The sequence below is a fragment of the Oreochromis aureus genome, linkage group 9 (assembly GCF_013358895.1).
Source record: "Oreochromis aureus strain Israel breed Guangdong linkage group 9, ZZ_aureus, whole genome shotgun sequence".
Classification (NCBI taxonomy): Eukaryota; Metazoa; Chordata; class Actinopteri; order Cichliformes; family Cichlidae; genus Oreochromis; species Oreochromis aureus.
In genome coordinates this window covers 12,754,119-12,777,615 of record NC_052950.1, presented here as the reverse complement: position 1 = coordinate 12,777,615, position 23,497 = coordinate 12,754,119, and the positions used below count along the sequence as shown (strand labels likewise).

The 23,497-nt window shown below is 40.1% G+C and overlaps 2 protein-coding genes and 1 long non-coding RNA gene across 3 annotated transcripts; 2 read left to right on the top strand and 1 right to left on the bottom strand.

Annotated features, from left to right (window-relative positions):
- Nucleotides 1-1,332: 1,332 nt before the first annotated feature.
- LOC120441820 (paired mesoderm homeobox protein 2-like) lies at nt 1,333-2,569 on the top strand. The gene is made up of 4 exons (XM_039617267.1): nt 1,333-1,363; nt 1,721-2,085; nt 2,188-2,271; nt 2,420-2,569. The coding sequence occupies exons 1-4, from the start codon at nt 1,333-1,335 to the stop codon at nt 2,567-2,569; spliced, it is 630 nt and encodes a 209-aa protein (XP_039473201.1).
- Nucleotides 2,570-5,912: 3,343 nt separating this feature from the next.
- Nucleotides 5,913-8,208, bottom strand: LOC120441911. The gene is made up of 3 exons (XR_005614372.1): nt 7,413-8,208; nt 7,257-7,326; nt 5,913-6,780 (listed from the first exon to the last, which is right to left on the bottom strand). It is a non-coding gene; the product is annotated as an uncharacterized LOC120441911 (long non-coding RNA).
- A 4,269-nt stretch (nt 8,209-12,477) lies between these two features.
- Nucleotides 12,478-14,135, top strand: LOC120441819 (pituitary homeobox 1-like). Its single transcript, XM_039617266.1, has 4 exons — nt 12,478-12,508; nt 12,984-13,330; nt 13,421-13,504; nt 13,645-14,135. The coding sequence occupies exons 1-4, from the start codon at nt 12,478-12,480 to the stop codon at nt 13,924-13,926; spliced, it is 744 nt and encodes a 247-aa protein (XP_039473200.1). The 3' UTR covers nt 13,927-14,135.
- The last annotated feature ends 9,362 nt before the right edge of the window (nt 14,136-23,497 follow it).

Sequence of the window (23,497 nt, the reverse complement as noted above, 5' to 3'; positions counted from 1 at the left end):
CAATGTAAACAATAGCAAGGTTAACGCTCCACACCAACGCCGCCCATAAACCCCACAGACACATACATCTGGCCCCCTCTGGCTCATTCGTAATCAGAGACACACCCAGTTCAGCCAGTGACCACTAAACATACGCTAATGTGTCTTTTAGAGTTCCTGTATCACATCCTGCTACCTCTGATTAATTATCAAATCAATGCAGACAGATGGCACCAGGGCCATGAGAGATAAATGTGGGTAAAGGTGTTTGTGTTGACATGTCTAACTTAAAGCATAAAGTCCAGAAATAACAGTAAAGTCAAAATATCAAAATGTGTTCCAAATCTTTATAAAGTGAAAGTGACTTCATAAATCAAACATCATTACATACTTTGTATTTTTCCATCATATTTCCTTATATGATATAGTGTACAGAAATGTAGAAAAAAAACAATGAAACACACCAGTGCTAAATACATTCTGTAAAAAAGAGGACAAGGATCAAAAATAAAACCTACTTCAACAGAACCATCAAATTCACTTTGTATGAAATTAAATACTCTTACATTTAAAGATCTGATAAGACATAAGAAGTACACAAATAATGACTAAAGCAACAAACAAATCTTTGACACATAACATTTAGGAGTTGATCAGAACAAGACCAAATCATGACGACCTGAAAGGAATCCTTATGTTCAGCAAGCTGGTAGTAAGGACTAATGTAAAATATCAAGTCGTTTTGACTTTGATAAATTGATGTTCTTTAAAAGGTCATGAAAAATTACTTAAACCCATAAATTGTTCATCCACAAAACTCTTCACAAGCTGACTCAGGAGAATTGTTCTTAAGTCACTAATGATGTTACTGGAGTTAAACACAGCTCTGGTTTAGAATAACAAAATTCCCCAAACAGCCATGACACCAAGAATCTGAGTGTGAGATCACACTTTGTCGTTTCTTGAAGCATCACTGATCAAAAAGATAAAGTAACTCTAGGCATTAAGTGTTTCATATTTTATAAAGTTTGAGTTGGAATGATTTGGTAAAGCTCATTTGTATGGCTACAATTTTAATTGTCCTTTCTTTTTTCAGACCTGAGAAACAGCATTTTAAAGAAATGTAAATGATGCCAGTTGGTAGAAACTGCCTGACTGTTTTGTAAAGCAACTCACAAAAGAAGAAGCTCAACCCCCCACATTCCTGCCCACACCCACAAGCCTCCTTAAAAGCCCAGGAGAATTGCTCTTAAGTTGGTCTTGGGACACATAGCACTATCCTGCTTGGTTTGGAGCTCTTTCAGCAGAGATACTTATTCCAGCTTTCCTGTTTTAATCACTGGGATTTAAAAGATGGAAGATTATGGGATGCACTTTTCTCCAGGTATGTACTCAGCATTGTTGCGTAGTGAGCTAATATGAACAGAGTTGGCTAACCTCTAAGACAACTCTGAGCAAAAATACTCTTTCACTCTGTGTTATAAGTCCTGATGGCAGAAGTCACCATTTCTCCCTCCACAGCTGAACAGAGTCCACTTTAAATCCTTTTTGGTTTTAAAGAATGCACAAATATCCCACCACTTGTTTTTTTCCAAGTTTGTGTGAGGCTCATCAGTTTATCCTTTTTGTATTGTTTTCTGTTAAAAAACTCAACTGTGCCAAAACATATCAGTAGCCACGGTGACCCCTGTGGACCATATATACTTGTGCTTACTTGGCCTCTGTCTTTCTATCCTCACAGACTTGTGGATTTCTGGCAGCAGCCTTGAAGGGAGTCTTCCCTTGGAAGAACTCGCTGCATGGGCTGAGGCAGCTCTCGCTAAGGAGATGAGCAACAACATGTTTGAGACTGCTGAAGCTGTTTCCAGCTCTCTCACGGAGGAGGAACTGGTTTTTGCTGCCCCACGAAACCAGGATGGCAGCAGCACTGTCACAAGTACTACGCATGAGAAGGAAGAAAAGGCCAAGGTGCTCAAAGGAAGGATCCGGGGGCTGTTCTCAGACAGCCAGTTAAAAACTCTTGTCAATCACTTTAATCAGAAATTTTACCCTGACCCACGGGAGATGACAGAGTTGGCAGAGTTGACAGGACTGACCTACAAACAGGTGAGTGTCTTTCAAGGTTACTAGAACATAAGAAACTGAATTAATTTTGAATTTTGGGTTTATTGTACTCATTAAATTTCTTCCGTTTTCTTCCATCTTTAGGTGAAGACTTGGTTTCAAAACCGAAGGAGAAAGTTTAGGAGGAGTCCAGATTCTCAGCATCTCAATCAGGGCGTCCCACTTCATGTAAGTATCTCCAATTATTAAACAGAACTGTTTTTAATTCAGTCATTATCTGGGGAATTCATTTAATTTGATGAAATGTATTGATTATAATTTAAAACAAGGGCTCTGTATTTTGGTTTTACTGACTGTGCATGTGTCTGTGATTCAGTTTCAGGGAGCGTCCTCACTCAGCGAGCAACTGGACATCAGCTTCATGAGAATGGGCCCACTTTCCTCATGCTGTGGGCAATGTTGTCCCTGGACCTCAATGGACCCTCCACAACTCACCCCAGATGCCACCAGGCAACTGACATTATGATTGCAACACCAGTGTCTTCAGCACTGCATGGAATGTGAACAACCCCGGACTTCACTGTGCAAGTTTTTACAGAGAAAGTGGAGAGCCTTGCTAACAGTTAAATATGGCTGTAGCTACTGTTACATCTCTCTTTCATTTCTCAACTATCATTCTGAAGCCTTAAGATGAACATTTCTGATATACTGGACAATAATTTTATTTTTTCAGGATTTTATTTTAATTATCAAGTTTATTAAGTTAATTAAAAGTTAAAGCAGAGGCAGGTTTGATAAGACTCAGTGAACTTCTGCATCATTTACAGTTTTACAAAATAAGAAAATACAACAATTTGCTTGGTCGAAGTTGGTGGGGTAGATAAGGCTTGTGTAAGTGATTGATAAAGTCCACTTTTTATATGGTGTAACTGTTGGAAAGTCAACATGAATCTGTAATGATTTTTCTTCCAATAAAGGAGGACTTTGCTAGAATGAAATACTGGTATTAATATATTAAATATATTAATATATTATAAATATTTGGTGTTAAAAAGTGTAATGAAATCTTGTGTTTGGTTTCTCATCACAGGTGGGTGTGTGCTTTGTCCTACACTCATCAGCCAAGGTGGAGAGCCTTACCAACAGCTAATGCTCAATATCACAGATATTGTAAATAGCAGCTAGTATCAATGACTGAGCTGACAGGATATCAGGATTCTGATCTGTTTTCTGTACTTTTAGTCAACGATGGGCATGGGGTGAATATTAGGCCCTTTATCTTAAAACCTGTTGATTTGAGAAATATTAGAATTCAATAGAATCTGTGGCTTCTGTAAATACCTTGATGCGTGCTCAATTATCCAGGTAAGGAAATCCCCAAAAGTTGATTCTGTTCATCTGGACGTAGCGTTTTCAGAAACACGTACAGGTCAGTGGCCACTCTTTCAATGATGAGTACGTACACATTAATACTCATTGATCAATGGTTGTTGATCAATGGTCACGAAAATTTGCATATTAAGGATCAAGAAATTTACCTCACAGCCTTTGTTCACCAGTGATGGTAGTTTCAGTCATTATGCAAATGTACTGTTTAAATAGGTTGGGGAAACCTGCAATCGACTGAATCTGTGGATTTTCTAAAACTTGAACTTGGTACTTGTGTCATACACTTGGAATATCACACTGAAGTTGATGAAGTGTTTTATCATGTAAATAATTTGATTGTTTTAGAATATGATGTGCCTTGTGTATGAGAAGCTGGAAATAAAACAAATCCCCCACCGGCAACACTGAACTGTCTACATGACTCCAAATGTGTTCTCAGAGACTGAACATCCAAATATTCTTCAGACTTCATGCATCCAACTTTCTATGTTAACTTGAGCATCAATCCTCTATATTCACACTCATATGAAAAGTTAAGCTAAATAATCTGAAGGACGTGGACTCAAGTGGCCCTCAAAGATACAAAAAAGCCTCCAAAAGCAGCCCCACTTTAATCACTTGAACTGTTGTTGCTGTTGTTGTTTTTATTTATTTTTAAATAGTGATGATATAGGAACCAAAATTGATTCAGCTAATAAAAGTGAATCTCATCCCATACCATTACCTGCTGGAATTAAGTTATACAGGAGCTTAAAAATGTTTTAAAAATATAACTGATCTAATTATTTTAACAAACAAAACAGAATGCAATTCAATTACATTTTGATTTCTGTTTAACTAATATTTGCATCACAGGGTTTTCCTGTAATATCAGTTTATGATGGTCCGTTTGAAGCTGAAAATCCAGCACGTGTCAAAGATACCATCACTGTGCTGCAGAAGCACTGTGTCGAGGCTTGGTACGTCTGTCCAGAGACCAGAGATCAGTGACGTCTGAAGTTTCATTCAGTACGTCACTGCTTCAGTCCTTGATTCAATGGTTTATAAAGAAGTGAATCACTGGTGGGATTTGTGGTGTGTTTTACTGATTTTTTTGCAAGAGATCAGTGTGAAACATATTGACAGATATGGAGTCAGCGAGGAAGAAAGGATGTTCTGCCCATTACCAAATAAAACAGAATAACCTTATATACTTTGTTTATATGTTACCAGTTCATAGGAATTTTCACCACCTAATTTATAGGCAATTCGATCTCCAAGGTCAAAAATATACATAAGGAAGCGGCCTCACAGCGGTAGCCTACTCCCAACCCTATAATAGGATTATATATAATAGTGTATGACACAATGTATTTTTTTGGTCTGTTATGTTTACAAATGTCAAGAAGTCACAAGTGAAGGGAGACCACACCATGGCCCATGTTTAAACAAGTTTATTCATCAAATTTATTCATGAAACAGACATAACATTGTGTCACACAGAAAATACAGGTTCAAAGCACCACAACGTTAGCCTGATATCAGACAGAATTATCACATGATATTAAACAGAAGCTGTGACTGGGCAATGATAATGAAGCAGTTCATTTCAAGTTGTAGATTCAAGCTGCTCTTCATACTTCTGGCCAATACAAGCTTCAACACTTCAGAAAGCTTCATTTGGCCATCAGTAACAGCAGTACTTGTAGTCTGGAGTATAAGTAGACTAGAGTGCAATCAAATACACCTGCCTTCAATGAACCCAGGCCAATCACAGCCACTGGCTCACAGCAGTTGTGAAAAAAACCCACTCACACATCAGTGGCCATTTCCCACAGTAAATGTGGAGGTGAGTTAATATGCAGGTGATACCAGTCTACCATCTTACACAGCTGATTACAAATTTATAAACGACCTCTTGCAGCTCTCACTTTGATATCACTGGTATAAAGAAATGGAAAACCTGCCACCCAAGACTACAAACAGGTCATTATCTGTGAGATTACACTTTTTTTTCCTTCAGACATCAGTGGTTAAAATGATCAATTGCAGATAACGATGAATATTCAGAAAAATAAAGTGGAAAGTTTTAGTAGAGCTCATTTACTTGACCACTTTCTAAATGCTTTTTTCAGTTTTCTAAATGATGGATCAATGAGGGGAAAAACAAATGATTCTTTCAGTCCTGTGCATTCTTGTCTACACCAACTCTAGGCCTTAAAAGCCACTCAGCAGTTTACCCTGGTATAAATTTTTTAAAGTGACTCATGGCAACACAGATGAGCTGACCCATGTGGACCATATAGACTTGTGGAGTTCTGGCAGCAGCCTTGAAGGGAGTCTCCCCATGGCAGACCTCACTGCATGGGTGGAGAGTGCTCTTAATAAGGAGACGAGCAACATCATCTTTGAGACTGCTGAAGCTGTTTCCAGCTCAGTCTCAGAGGAGGAACAGGGTTTTGCTGTCCCAAGAAACCAGGATGGCAACAACTGCTGCTGCTCCAGGTTTTCTGTGAATTTTATCTGACGGCCATTTTAAATGTTCTGTTCATGTTTGTTGACATGACAGAGGCTGTATTTGAAAGACTTTGTGCACACATGTCTTAATTACACCTGTTAATATTTTTATGCTAAACATGTTTCACGGCTGGAGGTTAGTCCAGGGTTTTTAATAAATATTTTAAGTCCAATGATCTAGACCTGCATCTCCTCTGCTATAAATATTGACTTTGTTAAATGAAGCACTGCCTGTTTCTTGACTGCCACCTTTCTAGTTCAAAGTATTGTTGAAATGCATGAATTTGTTAAAACTCAGAAATCTGGTGCAGTGTCTACACCTGCCAACTACAAAGAAGCATAAAGCCTGTCATGAAGTCAAGCTTCTTGTTCAAAGCCTTTACGTGCTTCCTCCAGGACACTGATATGGTTAGCAGATGTAGTTCAGTGGAAAGAAAAGAATTCCTACAAGGTCAGTAGATCTGTAACAGTCTGGATTTCTTTAGAATGGAAACATTACTTTTCAGAGACACAGAGCTCAGAGAAAACTACAAAAGTGGGTTGCCCATACCAAAATAATCTAGATGGATAAACGGCACCAAAGGCAAGAGGAAAAATATTGACACAGTACTGTGCAATATCGGATGTCTACGACTTCAGCTACACCAACACAAGGGAGGAAGTGGCCTTTCTGTACTGCCCCACCCTCTTTAACTGACCCAGTGTTTGGATACAAACAGGAAGCTCCATCACTGACAAAGGTGTTCAGGTAAGGCAGGACCTGCTCCTGTCGAGCCACAGTGCTGAAATTTCTCTACATCATGTGCTGGTTTTCCTAAACTTCCTCCTTCAGTTCTGAAAACAAGTCTTCACCTGAAAAAAAGATGAGAGAAAAAAGGAATGATTATATGGTCCACATGGGTCAGAATATTTACTGTTATGCTTTGGCACAAGTCACTTTACAACAGAAAATGATACCAAAAAATATAATGGCTAAATTGCTCACTCTTATACAGAATAGTATCCCTCAAACACTCTGCATTTTGGCTGCATTCCTCAAATTTGACACCAGATTTCACTTGAACCTAGCTCACTGGGCAACAATGCTGAGTACATACCTGTTGAGATTCTGAGAGATTCAGATTGATGAAAGTCAGACTTTCATCAATCTGAATTGACTTAACTGACTTGTATTTACTTATATTTTATTGTTTTTGCTATGTTTATTATTTTATCGTATTTATTATTCTTATTGTAAGAATATTGCAAGAACCTGGCAACTTCCAGCCACCATGCCCCATTCGTAACATCCCCTAACAGATCCCAACACAGCCCTGATACAAACATACGTGGCCATCAGCAGCATCCTACACTTTAATTGATCTGACTTCAGGTGTTCTTCAGGTGATGGTAGAAAAGCTGAAAATAAAATGATTGGGGTTTTTTTTAGCATCACTACCAAGTAGTCAACATCAGACTTGTTAACAATTAAAATCAAACCCAACATTTACAGTCTTAGGCAGATAATCACAGAGGCAGAAACTTTCCACTGTATCATTTAAATTTTCTTAAAATGAAGTCTGAGGTACGGTTGTTATTTGAGGTATTCCTGGGAAAATCTTTAAGGTTCATTTGAAAGCTGTCATGAGACCATTCAGGAGGCCGACGCGGAGGCCAGTGACAGAGACGAGAGAGGTCTGGAGGCCGACCACGGGGAACAGAGATGAAGCTGATTGGAGCTGCGCAGGACAGAGGCTCTGCTCAGGCAGTAACAGCAGGATGCAGTCCTTAGCTGGCCGAATGAGCTCACTAGAGCTTCCAGCATAGAACGGTGGCAGAGTTAACTCCCCTGACCTCTCAGCAGGGACCAGTCACTGAGACAACCCGAATGAGTTCCCAGGAGAAACAGGTTGCGCTGGCTTCTTCGTGTCCAGAGTTAACTGAGGGCTTCAGCCTCTGGGGACACCCTGGAGAGAGTAACAGTCTCTAAATAGGCCAGGTCTAGAGGAACAACAAAAGTCTTAGCAGGGCTATCCTCCTCCTTAGAATGAGTGGGTGGACATAGTGGCTGAATAGACTGTTGAGCTGCAACCTGTGTAGTTAACTGAACTGCCAGCCACGCTAATGGCTGAGGTGCAGGCCGCGCTAATGGCTGGACTAGTGGCAACACAGGAGACTGGGCTGCTGAGGGCGACTGAACAGCTGGCTGGACTGGTGGCTGTGATGAAAACGCAGCTTCTGGCTGGGCAGCTGACGCAGCTTCTGGCTGGGCAGCTGACGCAGCTTCTGGCTGGGCAGCTGACGCAGCTTCTGGCTGGGCAGCTGACGCAGCTTCTGGCTGGGCAGCTGACGCAGCTTCTGGCTGGGCAGCTGACGCAGCTTCTGGCTGGGCAGCTGACGCAGCTTCTGGCTGGGCAGCTGACGCAAAAAACACATAGCCCCAGAATAAACAGTCCCAAGGTCCAAAGAAACAGAAAAAGTGTCCTTTTCACTCTCCACAGCCGGCTGCTTTGACATCCTGAAGTCCGGCTGTGGGGTGACGCGCCGGTGGTCGATGGGTCAAGCAACTCCAAGTCCGGCGGGCCGGGCGGCACATCCTTCGCCGAGCTGAGTAGGTAAGCGGTAGCAGCTGGGGGATGAAGATGAAGAGCTCATTAAGGAAAAAAATCCTGTATGAGTGGGTGAAGCGAGTCCAGAAACCACGGGAGACCGGAAACCAGTCACTGTAGCCAGTCAGCTACAGCACACTGAAACTCTTCTTCCGGATGATCCAGCCACAGGTCACATAACTTATTCACAGAATAAATTATGTCCACCCGAAGCTCATCAGACGCTGCGGGGTCCATGTAGCGGTCGCATCATTCTGTCATGAGAGGCTGTGTGGCAGGCAGGAAAAAGGACCCAAAATGCAGGACTCTCAAAGACGGGACTGGAACTCAAAACACAGCTTTAATGCTGGAAAAATCTCCTTAAAAATAACTCTCACAAAACCAAAACTTGGAACTGAAACAATGGAACACGACAAACACACAGCATGTAGAAAGTACGACACGACAAAGACAAACACGGGGCTTAAATACACAATGGAGTAATCAGGGAATGGAAAACAGGTGGGAGACACAGCTAGGAGAAATTAGGGCTAACAAGACAGGGGGAGGTAAAACTGAATACACTGACAAAGGAGTGGAACTATCAAAATAAAACAGGAAAGAAGAAACAATTTACAAAGACGCACACTTGACACAGACAGACAGACTTGAAAGAATGTAACCCGTAATACAAAATCAAACCAGCACAACTCTAGAATCAGAACATAAATCATCATCTAGAAAAACACCAAAATTCTGTTTAATGATAAATTATTACACATGTTGTAAACCAGAGCTGTGTTTAACGCCAGTAACATCATTAGAGTGACTTAAGAACAATACTCCTGAGTCAGCTTGTGAAGAGTTTTGTGGAGGTGGGCAAGAATTTGGGGGTTTAAGTCATGTTTCATGACTTTTTAAACCACATCAATTTATCAACGTCAAAAAGACTTGATATTTTACATTAGTACTTACTACCAGCTTGCTGAACATAAGGATTTCTCTCAGGTCATCATGATTTGGTCTTTATCCTGATCAAGTTCTAAATTTTGTGGGACAAAGATTTGTTTGTTGCTTTATAAATTATGTGTAGAGTTCTGAGGTCAACCAAGTCTTTACATTTAAGAGTATTTAATAAAAAGGCTAAAAAGTGGATTTGGTGGTTCCTTTGAAGTGGTTTTGTTTATGATCCTTATTACTCTTTTTTGTTCAAAACATTCAAGGATTCAAGGAGCTTTATTGTCATTCGCATCACATGTTAACATGAGGTGGAACGAAATTATGTACACACGGTCCCAGAGCAAAAAGAAACAAATTAATACAGATAATAAAGATACAGAATTTAGGGTGGTTAGGAATAACAAGACAGAATAACAAGTAATAAAATAAATACGATAAATAATGCAATAAGTAGAGTGCAACAACCTGAGTACCAGTATGGAGTATGGGTATAGAGTGTAGGTATAAATATGGGTATAAATAAATACTTTTAGCAGCAAAGGGCATGATGCCAGCATTGATAAAGTGACAGTGTCAGTAAGTGTCAGTAGTGATTAAACATGAGTGTGTGTTTTATAGGTGACTGATATATTCATAATGTGGAGTATCCACAATAGTTTGTGATGTATTATCACTGCAATGAGTTTTATTTCAGATACTTTTAATTCTCTGTTATTTATCATCAGTTTATTAATGATAGAATTTGTACGACTCCCAAACAGTATGAGTTTTGTTTTGCTCAGATTCAGTGTTAACTGATTATAAAAAACAAGTGTTCAATTTGTTAAATTCATTTTCTAGTTCATTCAAAAGTTGTTCCAAGTTACTTCCACAATAACTTTGTGTCATCTGCAAACAATATGACTTCTGTCTCTTTGAAATTACTTCAAATTAAGACACGTGAACACAAACACCTTCACCCTCATTTACCTCATGGCCCTGGTGCCATCTGTCTGCATTGACTTGATAATTAATCAGAGGTAGCAGGATGTGATACAGGAACTCTAAAAGACACATTAGAGTATGTTTAGTGGTCACTGGCTGAATTGGGTGCGTCTCTAATTCTGAATGAGCCAGAGGGGGCCAGATGCATGTGTCTGTGGGCTTTATGACGGGCGTTGGTGTGGATCGTTAGCCTTGCTAGTGTTTACATTGACTTATGTGGGTGTTTTAGTGTCAGAGACTTTTACAATGTAGAGGTGCATTTCAAAGAAGGGCAAAGCTGCCATTTGCTACCTTATAAACTCAGTAATGTTCTCCACATGATCACAAAGATCTAAATTAGAGGTGTAAGTCATTATTTGTATGTAATATTTGTAAAATTTGACTTATTTTAAAACATTTTATACATATCAGGTTTCAATACTCACTGAAATAATGCAGATTCCATGCAAAATATATTTAAAGAGGAGCTGTATTTGCTCTGATACATTTGAAATTATAAACTATGTGCACAAATCTTCTGATAATAGAAAGTAAATTAATAATCAGTGCAAAGATCAAACTGGTGTCTTGTCTGAAACAACCAGAGCAGGAAGTTAAATCAAAATCATCTAACACAGATCTAGTTGACATGAAAGCAGAACAGGCTAAACTGTTCTCAACTCACCAGTGAGAAATATCCATAAAAAGCATGATTTACACCAGCTGCAGCTCACAGTCAGCAACTCATCAGGTTTGGTTTTCTTTACTAAATGAGAATTTTTCACATTATATAGTCCATCATGTATTTCAAACACACGATTAAAGATGCAGAGTTTGTTTAATTGATTTAATTTCAGTTGCCACTTTCAAACTGTTTCATTTAATAAAGTTAATAAAGACAAAACGAGTGGTCAGCGGTCATCGTGATATTTGGTGTCGGATTTTTTTGATGGTTTTTCCAAGTGTGAAAACCTTGTTTTGGCCTCAACAAGCTACTGTGGGGGTTTACACAGAGGTGCAACTGAACGCCTGCAGGTCAAATTAACGTGAGGATGCATTTGCAAAAATGCTCTATGTGAGTGGAAAGTTCTTTGGGTGATCTAATACTGCGTCAATTGATGCAAACATGGAGTAAGTACATTACAGTAATTAGCTGCTAAGTGCTGCTCAGACATGAGCACACCAGTGAGGGAGCCAGTGATGTCCTCACAAAATAGTTCTTGTGAGCAGTTTTAACATGTTTATGTGTGAAAACAGTGTGGCAGTTTAGGTCAATTAAAGGAGGATTGCTTCTGTTAAATACTGTTAAAAAAGACTCAGAAATCTCGCTGTGTCATGTCACACCCACTACCCAAAGGAAGTGTTTGACATATTTTGAGCTCAAGTCTCTCATCACAGCCTGATGTGTGCTTCCTCCTGCACACTGATACAGCTGGTGGATGTAGTTCAGTAGAAAGAAAACGTTAATGTTAATAAAAGTAATAAAAGAGACTTTGCAGCTGAGGAAAACGTTTGTTACTCTGAGAAATACATCACAAGTCCATCTTGTTCCAATTTACTGTAGAGACTTATTTACAAGGAGTCAGGAGTCATCAGCCCCTCACCCCACACTTCAAGTCAGCTTGAGTAGATATTCTGGACCCGGTTGGAGATCACACTTTGTCATTTCTTGAAGTATCAGTGATTAAAACGATAAAGTAATTTTAGGCATTAAGTGTTTCATATTTTATAAAGTGTGAGCTGGAAAGATTTGGTAAAGCTCATTTGTACGGCTGCTTTCTAACTGCACTTTATTTTTTCAGACCTGAGAAACAGCATTTTAAAGAAATGTAAATGATGCCAGTTGGTAGTAACAGCCTGACAGCTTTGTAAAGCAACTCACAAAAGAAGAAGCTCAACCCCCCACATTCCTGCCCACACCCACAAACCTCCTTAAAAGCCCAGGAGAATTGCTCTTAAGTCAGCCTTAGGACACACAGCACCTTCCTGCTTGGTTTGGAGCACTTTCAGCAGAAATATTTATTCCAGCTTTCCTGTTTTAATCACTGGGATTTCAAAGATGGAAGATTATGGGATGCACTTTTCTCCAGGTATGTACTCAGCATTGTTGCCTAGTGAGCTTTGAGCAAAAATACTCTTTCACTCTGTGTTGTAAGTCCTGATGGCAGAAGTCACCGTTTCTCCCTCCACAGCTGATCAGAGTCCACTTTAAATGCTTTTTGGTTTTAAAGAATGTACAAATATCCCACCTCTTTTTTTCCTACTTTGTGGGAAACTTTGTGTTTAAGACTCATTGTGTTGATGCATGTTCAATCATCAGGTAAGCAAATCCCTAAAGGTTGATTCCGTTCATCTGGATGTAATGTTTTCAATGGGAGAAATGTTTTGTCACTCATATATGAGTGACTTCTTCAGTCTGAGACCTTTTGGGATTCAAGACTCATCAATTTAACCTTTGTTTATTTTTTCAGTTTGAAAGTCAGTCGTGCCAAAACATATCAGCAACTGACCCATGTGGACCATATAGACTTGTGCTTACTATCCTCTGTCTCTTTACCCTCACAGACTCGTGGAGTTACGACAGCGACCCTGAAGGGAGTCTGTCCTTGGAAGAACTCGCTACATGGGCAGAGAGTGCTCTTGAAAAGGAGCTGAACAACAAAACTACTGATACGTCTGAGGCTGTCTCAGAGCAGAAACAAGATTTTGCTGTCCCAAGAAGCCAGGATGGCAACATCACTGCCACTCTGCACGATCCCAGCACTGCTCCAGAGAAACCTAAAGGAAAGGCCCGGATGGTGTTCACAGAGAGACAGTTGAATATTCTTGTCCATCACTTTAATGCGAAACGTTACTATGACCCAAGGGAGATGAAACAGCTGGCAGAGATGACAGGACTGACCTACAAACAGGTGAGTGTTTTTCAACCTACTAGAATATAAGAAATTGAATTTTGGGTCCATTGTACTCATGAAATGTTTGCTGTTTTCTTCCATCTTTAGGTAAGAACTTGGTTTCAAAACAGACGGAGTAAGTTTAGGAGGAGTTCACATCCTCAGCATGTGAATCAGGGCGTCCCACTTCATGTAAGTATCTCCTATTATTAAAAAGCCCTGTTTCTGATTCTGTCATTATCCGGGGAATTGATTGTATTTAATGAAATGTAACGTCAATAATTTAAAGAAGTATTCTGGTTTTACTGACCATCCACCTGTCTGTGATTCAGTTTCAGGGAGAGGGACAGCCCCCACTCAGGGAGTCGTACACTCAGCACCTAGAGATGAAGTTAATCACAAATGGTGCAAATTATCAGGCCCCCTATCATCATGCTGTGGGCAATTTTGCGGCTGGACCTCAATGGACCTTCCCCAACTCGCCCCAGATCTTTGGCTGGTCAATGCCACCAGGCAACGGCAATAAAGGAGGCTGGAAGTATGAGACAGATAATCTAAAGAATCTGGAGCTTTCAAATGGATCTCAAAGATTTTCCCAGGAATACCTCAAATAACATCCCTAGCTCAAAGCCCTAGCTTTGAATACTTCATCTTAAGAAACCTGAGATAATACTGTGGCGAGCTCAGTCACGGAGGAGACAAAGGTTTCTTTGGGAGCACCCGTTTATTTTATAACCGGCCCAGAACACTGCCGCTACCTCCCTCCTCAGCGCGGCAACAACATAAACAACAAGAAAAGGCGCTCTCTCACCGGAAACACAGTCGCCGAGAGAGCGCATCACTCGTCCCCATAACAACATGACAACAAACTCATAACTGTAATAACAGAACAAACCCCGAACAGCCCTGGCCCGCTACAATACGTTGAAAAGTTTCTGCCTCTGTGATTATCTGCCTAAGACTCTAAATGTTGGGTTTGCTTTTAATTGTTCACAAGTCTGATGTTGGGGGTAAAGCCCCAAAATAAACATTTTATTGTCACCTTTTCTACTCTCTGCCCTATGAAACTGAAGTCTTGAAATGAAACGTGCAATGGTTTAAAATCCCCTTACTGAACACCTGAAGTCAGCTCAATTAAAGTGTAGGATGCTGCTGATGGCCATGTATGTTTGTATCATGGCTGTGTTGGGGTCTGTCAAGGGATGTTATGGATGGGGCATGGTGGCTGGAGGTTGCCAGGTTCTTGCTCACAATGCCACCAATGATCATGACCGGGAAGCATACCAGCAACCAGCAGTGTTGGGAAGGTTACTTTTAAAATGTATTCCACTACAGAATACTGAATACATGCCCCAAAATGTATTCTGTAACGTATTCCGTTACGTTACTCAATGAGAGTAACCTATTCTGAATACTTTGGAATACTTAATATATTATCATGCTGTTTACAACTACATGAATGTCCTATTGCTGTGATTTATTACTGTTACTGAAGGTCCGCGGCTCCGAAACGTAGTAAAGGGACCTCTGGCTAATACGGTGGGTTCGTGTCGGGCTGGTAGCCGAAAACTAGCTTTACTTTGTTGTCTGGGTCAACTTTGCTTGCGGGAGACAGAGAGAGGCGTTGAAAGGCTGCTCCAACAGAACTTATTTTTTCCGGAGGAAAACACGAACACACTGTACAGTTGAGTCTTAATAGCTTACTTACAAATGGGCTCGTCAGGCACTCTTCTTGGCTGCTGTGGTTATTATTATATTTACATGCTTCCAGCTCCCGTTTTTGCTCCGTGACAGCTCGGACTTATGGTAGTCCATCTCCCTGCAGCACGGACTACACTGCCCATCAGGCTACATGCTTTAGAGCTATGCCTGTAGCATTCTGCCTTTAGCTTAGCACAACAACAACAACAAAAAGCGCTCTCTCACCCAGGAAACACGCAGAGAGAGCGCGTCACCCTGTAACCATGGCAACCGTAACGCTGCCGCCTGGAACAACAGAACGTAGCTGTCAAACAAACCCAAACAGTCCTGACCTGCGACAATATGAAACAGGGAAGTACCGCCGTGTATTCCATTTATTTCAACAAAGTAACTGTATTCTGAATACCACCTTTTTAAACGGTAACTGTAACGGAATACAGTTACTCATATTTTGTATTCTGAATACGTAACGGCGGTACATGTATTCCGTTACTCCCCAACACTGGCAACCAGGCACCATGCAGCAGGAGCACGGTGGTGGCCAGCAGAGCCTGAGTGTAGCTGTCAGAGCAGCGAAGTTGCAAGAATGAAAAATCAAGTCAATAAATGAGCAGCACTGAGTCTAATAATCCATGTAATGTTGCCTTTGAGAGTTTCCAAAAAGCATTATGCCATAAGGTGTTTCTCCTGAATGTGAGCAAAATACAAATACAAAGTGAATACAAATTAATGAATAAATCATTAACTGAATGAACGTGGATTGATATTGTACATTCAGCTTTTAGATGATGATAATACACCAGAGGTACCCAACCCAATCTAACACTGTATATCTGAAACTATGACAGGCAGGAAGTCATTCATGCCTGCTAAAATACTTTGAGTTTATTTATCTAAATGTTACCAAAAAAAAACTTGGTATACTCAACTACAGTGCCGTCAGCCACTGAAGAAATTACAGCAGGAATTCCTGCTGATGATGTCACATTTTCAAGAAATGTTATACAGAACATGGTCTCGGAAATTTATTAGTCACACTTTGGTAGCACCAGGTTGGATCTTCTTTTGCCTTCAGATCTTCTTTGATTCATCATAATTTACATCCAACAACAAGCTGAAAACACTCCTCAGACATTTTGATCCTTGTTGACATGACAACAAGGCACAGTTGCTGCAAATTAGTTGGCTGCACATCAGTCGTGTGAAACTTCTGTTACGCCACATCTTAAAGCTGCACCATTGTATTTGAGTGCAGTGAAGTCATTGCGATGTTGAAGAAACCAGGTCTAGATGGTCAAAGCTTTGTGACATGACTTATCCTACTTGAAGCAGTCATCAGAAGATGGTACACAGTTCTGACCTTTCAAATGTCCCATCAGAAATGGAAACTCATCGCACCAGAAAACATTTCTCCAATCTTCTGTTGTCCAACTTTCAAAGTTTGTTTGAACTGTAGCTTCAGTTTCCTGTATTTAGCTGACAGAAGTGGTACTTGGTTTGGTTTTTCTGCTGCATCTTGCTGATGTGCATTCAAAGATGCTCTCCTGCACACCTCAGTTATAAAAGTAGTTATTGTAGTTTCTGTTGCTTTCTTTCAATTCAAAGCAGTCTATCATTCTCCTGCAGAGAATCTTAAGGCCCTAAATGTTCTCTCAAGATCACACTTTGAATGTTGTTTATTGGCAAAAGAAGAGACACTTATATTTATCAGACCTGGCTACCGTGGATTCGTGAGTGGACTGGCTCTCACAGGAAAACACCTAGATGGCAAATGTGACTGTGGCAGCACCAATACAGTCAGGAAAGAAGTATTTCCATCAATGAAGAAAGTTGTTCAGAGAGCTTGGATCAGCTGAAGAAACTGTGTTCAACATGCACACACTTCTGAACCTGGACTGCTGCACTAAAACAAAGACACAGTTACAATATCTACACAGTGCTAGTCTATATAAGACAATGTAGGGATCTGAGGCTGACTTTGTGCTTCTAGCTCGAATCCAGCCTGTTTAATCAGAAGAAGACTGACCTGGGAAATAATGAACAGTAGATGGCAGTAACACACCACTGATGCATCTAGCCTGCCAAACCCAAAGAAGAAGAACATGGCAGCAAGATTTCTGAAAGATTCACTCACTTTTTAACAATCCCACCAAATATTGTAGATTATGATTGTAAGAGGCCTGTCTGAACTTAATATACAGATTTCATGCTGTTGTTAACTGTGTGATTTCTGATGGTTATGTTTAAGAGGTTTGTATTGAAAGTATTTTGTGATAGTTTATGGTGGGTCACGTGATTGGGGCGGTATTGATTGCCTATTTTAGGCACCTGTTCATGCAGTGTAGGTTGGATGGTCCAAAATCTCAGTAGCATTGCTATGAAACTTGATCTTGTAGGGTTGCTACAGAAGGAGTCGTGGGATAAATGTTATCAGGCATTGTTTCAGTTTTTGAGAGAAGGAAGGTTGTTTTGGAGGATATGAAGTGGGGTTTTTTGTTTGTTTGTTTGTTTGTTTTGAGCGTGATTTCTGTCCACACTCCATACCAGTGGTGGCGGTAATGCACCATGCAGTTGTTTGCCAACCGCCAATAATACGTAAAAGAAGAAGTAGTGCCAGTTGGAGCAGAGAGGATTGATGTGTGGCTTTATGTTTGGGGGTTGCTGAGTTTTTGGTTCTTTTGTGTGCGTTGCTTTAGATTTTTTTCCCCCTGTAGATTTCTTTTGTTGCTAAACATTTAAGATCTTGGAGAATCACTGTTTTTGGAGAAGGCGTCACACAAGTATTCAGGTCCAGTCTCACGTTCTTAGCAGCTTTTCATTTGTTCCTGAAGTTGCTGAAATTTGCCAACAAAAATCCATCTATGGAAGAATCTCAACATGGAGCATGGCATCAAGGATGCAGAGGATTTAAGTCAGCAAATATGGATCCAGACACGGAGGTAGGCCCTGGCTGTTAAATGATTGCTGAACTGAAGTTAGATGCTTCATTTACTGGTGGATGTGCACAATAAGCTGCCCTGTTGTTAATAGATGAGATTTGGCATATATGTCCTGTTTGGGGCTGTTTGTCTGCAGGAGGATTCTTTGATGCTGATTGCTGAGAGTTGAATGCGCGTGGGTACATTCGATTGCATGTTTGTACTGAAATATGGACACTGCTCTCTCCCTCCACTGTTGAACAGGGAGTCCACTTCAGTCCAGTTTGAAGAAACTGGTTTAAGCTGTTGGGAAGTATGAAGCAGATGGTTGGGTGTAGAGCATCTGTTCAAATCTCTTTGGCACATTTCAACATCAATCTGGTATAGATCCAGTCAGATGAAGATCTTGCAGATTGCACCCACTCTGACCTCAATCAGTTAAAAAGGCCCTCAGCAGTCACTGGTTTAGTCAAGAATGTGTTGAGATTGACCCACAGGCCTTCAAAAGAGCTTCAGCTCTCCCTGCAAGAACCCAGTAGAAACTCTTAAAACATTACACTGATGTCCTTTTTTTTTTTTTTTTTTTTAAATTTCTCATCTCCATGGGTTGTTTCATTTGATTGCCATTGATAGTTTTTGTGATTTTTGTTGTTAACACATTCAGCTATGTGAAGAACAAAGTACTTAATATGAATATTTCTTTCATTCAGGTCTGGGATGTCATCTTTTTGTGTTCCCTTTATTTTTTTTTTTGAACAGTGTATATTCACATTGGTTTTTGGGATGGTTGTTTTCTTAAAGCCTACTTTCTTTGTCAATTTCTGTTTCTCTCCACAGCACCTCACAAGGAAGGCGCACACCCTCATCAAGAGCTGCTCTATGGCCACAGAATCTGGCCAGAAGAGATTTTCCAGTGCCCACTCCCCTGGGTTCAGGTGGGTGAAGTTGAACAGGCACATCCTAATGCAGTTTATGAACACATGACTGGTTATCATGTCTTCAACTCGCACTGAGCTGACATCAGTGTGGTTGTTGATGCTGCAAAACAGGATGGTTTAAACAGATGCTTCGAAGCCTCTGCAACAAACCACCTGCTCCAGCAGAGATACTTAAACCAGTTTTATCTTTTAGTCTGTGAAGCTGCAAAAATGGCTGAGTGGAAGACTTGGATGACTTTCATCAATCTGAATCTCTCAGAATTTCAACAGGTATGTACTCAGCATTGTTGCCCAGTGAGCTAGGTTCAAGTGAAATCTAGTGTTAAATTTGAGGAATGCAGCCAAAATGCAGAGTGTTTGAGGGATACTATTCTGTATAAGAGTGAGCAATTTAGTCATTATTTAATAACTTTTTTGGTATCATTTTCTGTTCTAAAGGGACTTCTGCCAAAGCATAACAGTAAATATGCTGACCCATGATGACCATCTAGTCATAACCATCCCTTTTTTTTTTTTTTTCTTGTCTTTTTTCAGGTGAAGACTTGTTTTCAGAACTGAAGGAGGAAGTTTAGGAAAACCAGCACACGATGTAGAGAAATTTCAGCACTGTGGCTCGACAGGAGCAGGTCCTGCCTTACCTGAACACCTTTGTCAGTGATGGAGCTTCCTGTTTGTATCCAAACACTGGGTCAGTTAAAGAGGGTGGGGGAGTACAGAAAGGCCACCTCCTCCCTTGTGCTGGTGTAGCTGAAGTCGTAGACGTCCAATATTGCACAGTACTGTCAATATTTTCTCCTCTTACCTTTGGTGCCGTTTATCCATCTAGATTATTTTGGTATGGGCAACCCACTTTTGTAGTTTTCTCTGAGCTCTGTGTCTCTGAAAAGTAATGTTTCCATTCTAAAGAAATCCAGACTGTTACAGATCTACTGACCTTGTAGGAATTCTTTTCTTTCCACTGAACTACATCTGTTAACCATATCAGTGTCCTGGAGGAAGCACGTAAAGGCTTTGAACAAGAAGCTTGACTTCATGACAGGCTTCATGCTTCTTTGTAGTTGGCAGGTGTAGACACTGCACCAGATTTCAGAGTTTTAACAAATTAATGCATTTCAATAATACTTGGGACTAGAAAAGGTGGCAGTAGAGAAACAGGCAGTGCTTCATTTAACAAAGTCAATATTTATAGCAGAAAAGATGCAGGTCTAGATCATTTTGCTTAAAATATTTATTAAAAACCCTGGACTAACCTCCAGCCTTAAAACATGTTAAGCATAAAAATATTAACAGGTGTAATTAAGACATGTGTGCTCTTTCAAATACAGCCTCTGTCATGTCAACAAACATGAACAGAATACTTAAAATAGCCATCAGATAAAATTCGCAGCAAACCTGATATGCTGCCAGTGCCAGCTAGATTCCATGTTGGAAAAACAGATGATGTGGAAGTTCTTTAAATTTCTCTGGAAACCACCAGCATGTGGTTTCAAAATCAGACCTCCACACATCATATTTCTGCCATGTTGTTTTTGAGACCAGTATGGCAAAAATCCTCATCTTGTGCTTCAGAATGATAATTCACAAATAAAAGGGGGCAGTAACAGTAGCTACAGCCATCTTTAGCTGTTAGCAAGGTTCTCCACTTTCTCTGTAAAAACTTGCACTGTGAAGTCCGGGGTTGTTTACATTCCATGCAGTGCTGAAGACACTGGTGTTGCAATCATAATGTACATTATTTTTACAATTATTGGAAGATGCAACAAAATGAAACAAAATATTTTCATGAACTCATCTCTTAATGTTATATACAAAACTTCTGATGGTGTCCTCTGATTTCCCAGTATGTATTTACAATAGCCAGAGTCGACTGAATTCGAATATTTCTAAAATCCAATGGATTAAAAATTAAAGGGCCAAAAATTCACCCTGTTTCTTTAATTTACTGAAAGAGATCAAATCTGAGACTCTAATATGTTGAGCTGCATGAAGATTAAAACTTAATACAAAAAAGCTGATCTACATTACAATATTTGTAATTAAATGAGCATTAGGTGTTGGAAAGACTCTCCACTTGCTCCTTCAAAACTTGTATTGTGAAGCCCGGAGTTGTGTTGTACATTCATACCAGCAACAGGGTTGAATTCATAATGTCCATTGCCAGCCAAACATCTGGGGTAAGGTGGGGAAGGTCCATTGAGGTCCAGCCGCAAAATTGCCCACAACATGATGATAGGGGGCCTGATAATTTGCAGCATTTGTGATTAACTTCATCTCCAGGTGCTGGGTGTACTCCCTGAGTCGGGGCTGTCCCTCTCCCTGAAACTGAATCACAGACAGATACAGAGTCAGTAAAACCAAAATACAGAGTTCTTGTTTGGAACTATAGTCAATACATTTCACCAAATTAAATGAATTCCCAAGATAATGACTGAATTAGAAACGGTTCTGTTTAATGATTGGAGATACTTGCATGAAGTGGGACGCCCTGATTGAGATGCTGAGAATCTGAACTCCTCCTAAACTTTCTTCTTCTGTTTTGAAACAAAGTCTTTACGTAAAGATGGAAGAAAACGGAAGAAATTTAATGAGTACAATAGACCCAAAATTCAAAATGAATTCAGTTTCTTATGTTCTAGTAACCTTGAAAAACACTCACCTGTTTGTAGGTCAGTCCTGTCAACTCTGCCATCTCTGTCATCTCCCATGTCTCAGGGTAATGTTTCTGATTAAAGTGATAGACGTTTTTAACTGGCTGTCTGAGAACAGCCCCGGGGTCCTTCCTTTGAGCACCTTGGCCTTTTCTTCCTTCTCACATGTAGTACTTGTGACAGTGTTGCTGCCATCCTGGTTTCTTGGGACAGCAAAACCCAGTTCCTCCTCCGTGAGAGAGCTGGAAACAGCTTCAGCAGTCTCAAACATGTTGTTCCTCGTCTCCTTTTCAAGAGCACTCTCCACCCAGGCAGCAAGTTCTTCCATGGGAAGACTCCCTTCAAGGCTGCTGCCAGAAATCCACAAGTCTATATGGTCCACATGGCTCAGCTCATCTGTGTTGCCATGAGTCACTTTAGAAAAGCCAATTATACCAGGGTAAACTGCTGAGTGGATTTTAAGGCCTAGAGTTGGTGTAGACAAGAATGCACAGGACTGAAAGAATCTTTTTTTTTTTTTTTTTTTTTTTTTTTTTTTTTCTCCCCCCTCATTGATCCCATTCGTTGATTCATCATTTAGAAAACTGAAAAAAGCACTCAGCAAGTAGTCAAGTAAATGAGCTCTACTAAAACCTTTAAACCTTATTTTTCTAAATATTCATCATTGGAAGTCTGCTGTTTTTCATTTTAACCACTGACGTCTCAAGAAAAGAAAGTGTAATCTCACAGATAATGACCTGTTTGTAGTATTGGGTGGAAGGTTTTCAATTTCTATATAACAGTGATGTCAAAGTGAGAGCTGCAAGAGTTCATTTATAAATTTGTAATCAGCTGTGTAAGATGGTAGACTGGTATCACCTGCATATTAACTCACCTCCACATTTACTGTGGGAAATGGCCACTGATGTGTGAGCGGGTTTGTTTCACAACTGCTGTGAGCCAGTGGCTGTGATTGGGCTGGGTTCATTGACGGCAGGTGTATTTGATTGCACTCGTAGTCTGGAGTATAAGTAGACTAAAGTACTGCTGTTACTGATGGCCAAATGAAGCTTTCTGAAGTGTTGAAGCTTGTATTGGCCAGAAGTATGAAGAGCAGCTTGAATCTACAACTTGAAATGAACTGCTTCATTATCATTGCCCAGTCACAGCTTCTGTTTAATATCATGTGATAATTCTGTCTGATATCAGGCTAACGTTGTGGTGCTTTGAACCTGTATTTTCTGTGTGACACAATGTTATGTCTGTTTCATGAATAAATTTGATGAGTAAATTTGTTTAAACATGAGCCATGGTGTGGTCTCCCTTCACTTGTGACTTCTTGACATTTGTAAACATAATAGACCAAAAAAAAAAAATTATATATAATAATATACAATCCTATTATAGGCTGGGAGTATGCTACCGCCGTGAGGCCGCTTCCCCACATGCTTATGTAATTCACCAATGGACCAGTTTGTTTATACAAAATATATCATAACTTGTATGTATAGTGTGTTCCTGATGTATATTTTTGACCTTGGAGATTGAATTGCTTATAAATTCGGTTGTGAAAATTCCTATGAACTGGTAACATATAAACAAAGCATATAAGTTTATTCTATTTTATTTGGGAATGGGCAGAACATCCTTTCTTCCTCGCTGACTCCATATCTGTCAATATGTTGCACACTTATCTCTTGCAAAAAAAAAATCAGTAAAACACACCACAAATCCCACCAGTGATTCACTTATAAACCATTGAATCAAGGACTGAAGCAGTGAAGTAATGAATGAAACTTCAGACGTCACTGATCTCTGGTCTCTGGACAGACGTACCAAGCCTCGACACAGTGCTTCTGCAGCACTCTGATGCTATCTTTGACACATGTGCCGGAGCTTCAGCTTCAAATGGACCATCATTAACTGCTGTTGCTCACAGAATTGTACAGTTTCTGAAAAAATTACAGCAATGTCCACCCAAAATTACAGTTCTGCACTTTT

Bases quoted from the DNA above. Each gene is read 5' to 3' on its own strand.
- LOC120441820 (XM_039617267.1), top strand. From the start codon at position 1,333: ATGGAAGATTATGGGATGCACTTTTCTCCAG. The intron at 1,364-1,720 runs GTATGTACTCAG...CTATCCTCACAG, and splicing joins TGGGATGCACTTTTCTCCAG to ACTTGTGGATTTCTGGCAGC. The intron at 2,272-2,419 runs GTAAGTATCTCC...TCTGTGATTCAG, and splicing joins ATCAGGGCGTCCCACTTCAT to TTTCAGGGAGCGTCCTCACT.
- LOC120441819 (XM_039617266.1), top strand. From the start codon at position 12,478: ATGGAAGATTATGGGATGCACTTTTCTCCAG. The intron at 12,509-12,983 runs GTATGTACTCAG...TTACCCTCACAG, and splicing joins TGGGATGCACTTTTCTCCAG to ACTCGTGGAGTTACGACAGC. The intron at 13,505-13,644 runs GTAAGTATCTCC...TCTGTGATTCAG, and splicing joins ATCAGGGCGTCCCACTTCAT to TTTCAGGGAGAGGGACAGCC.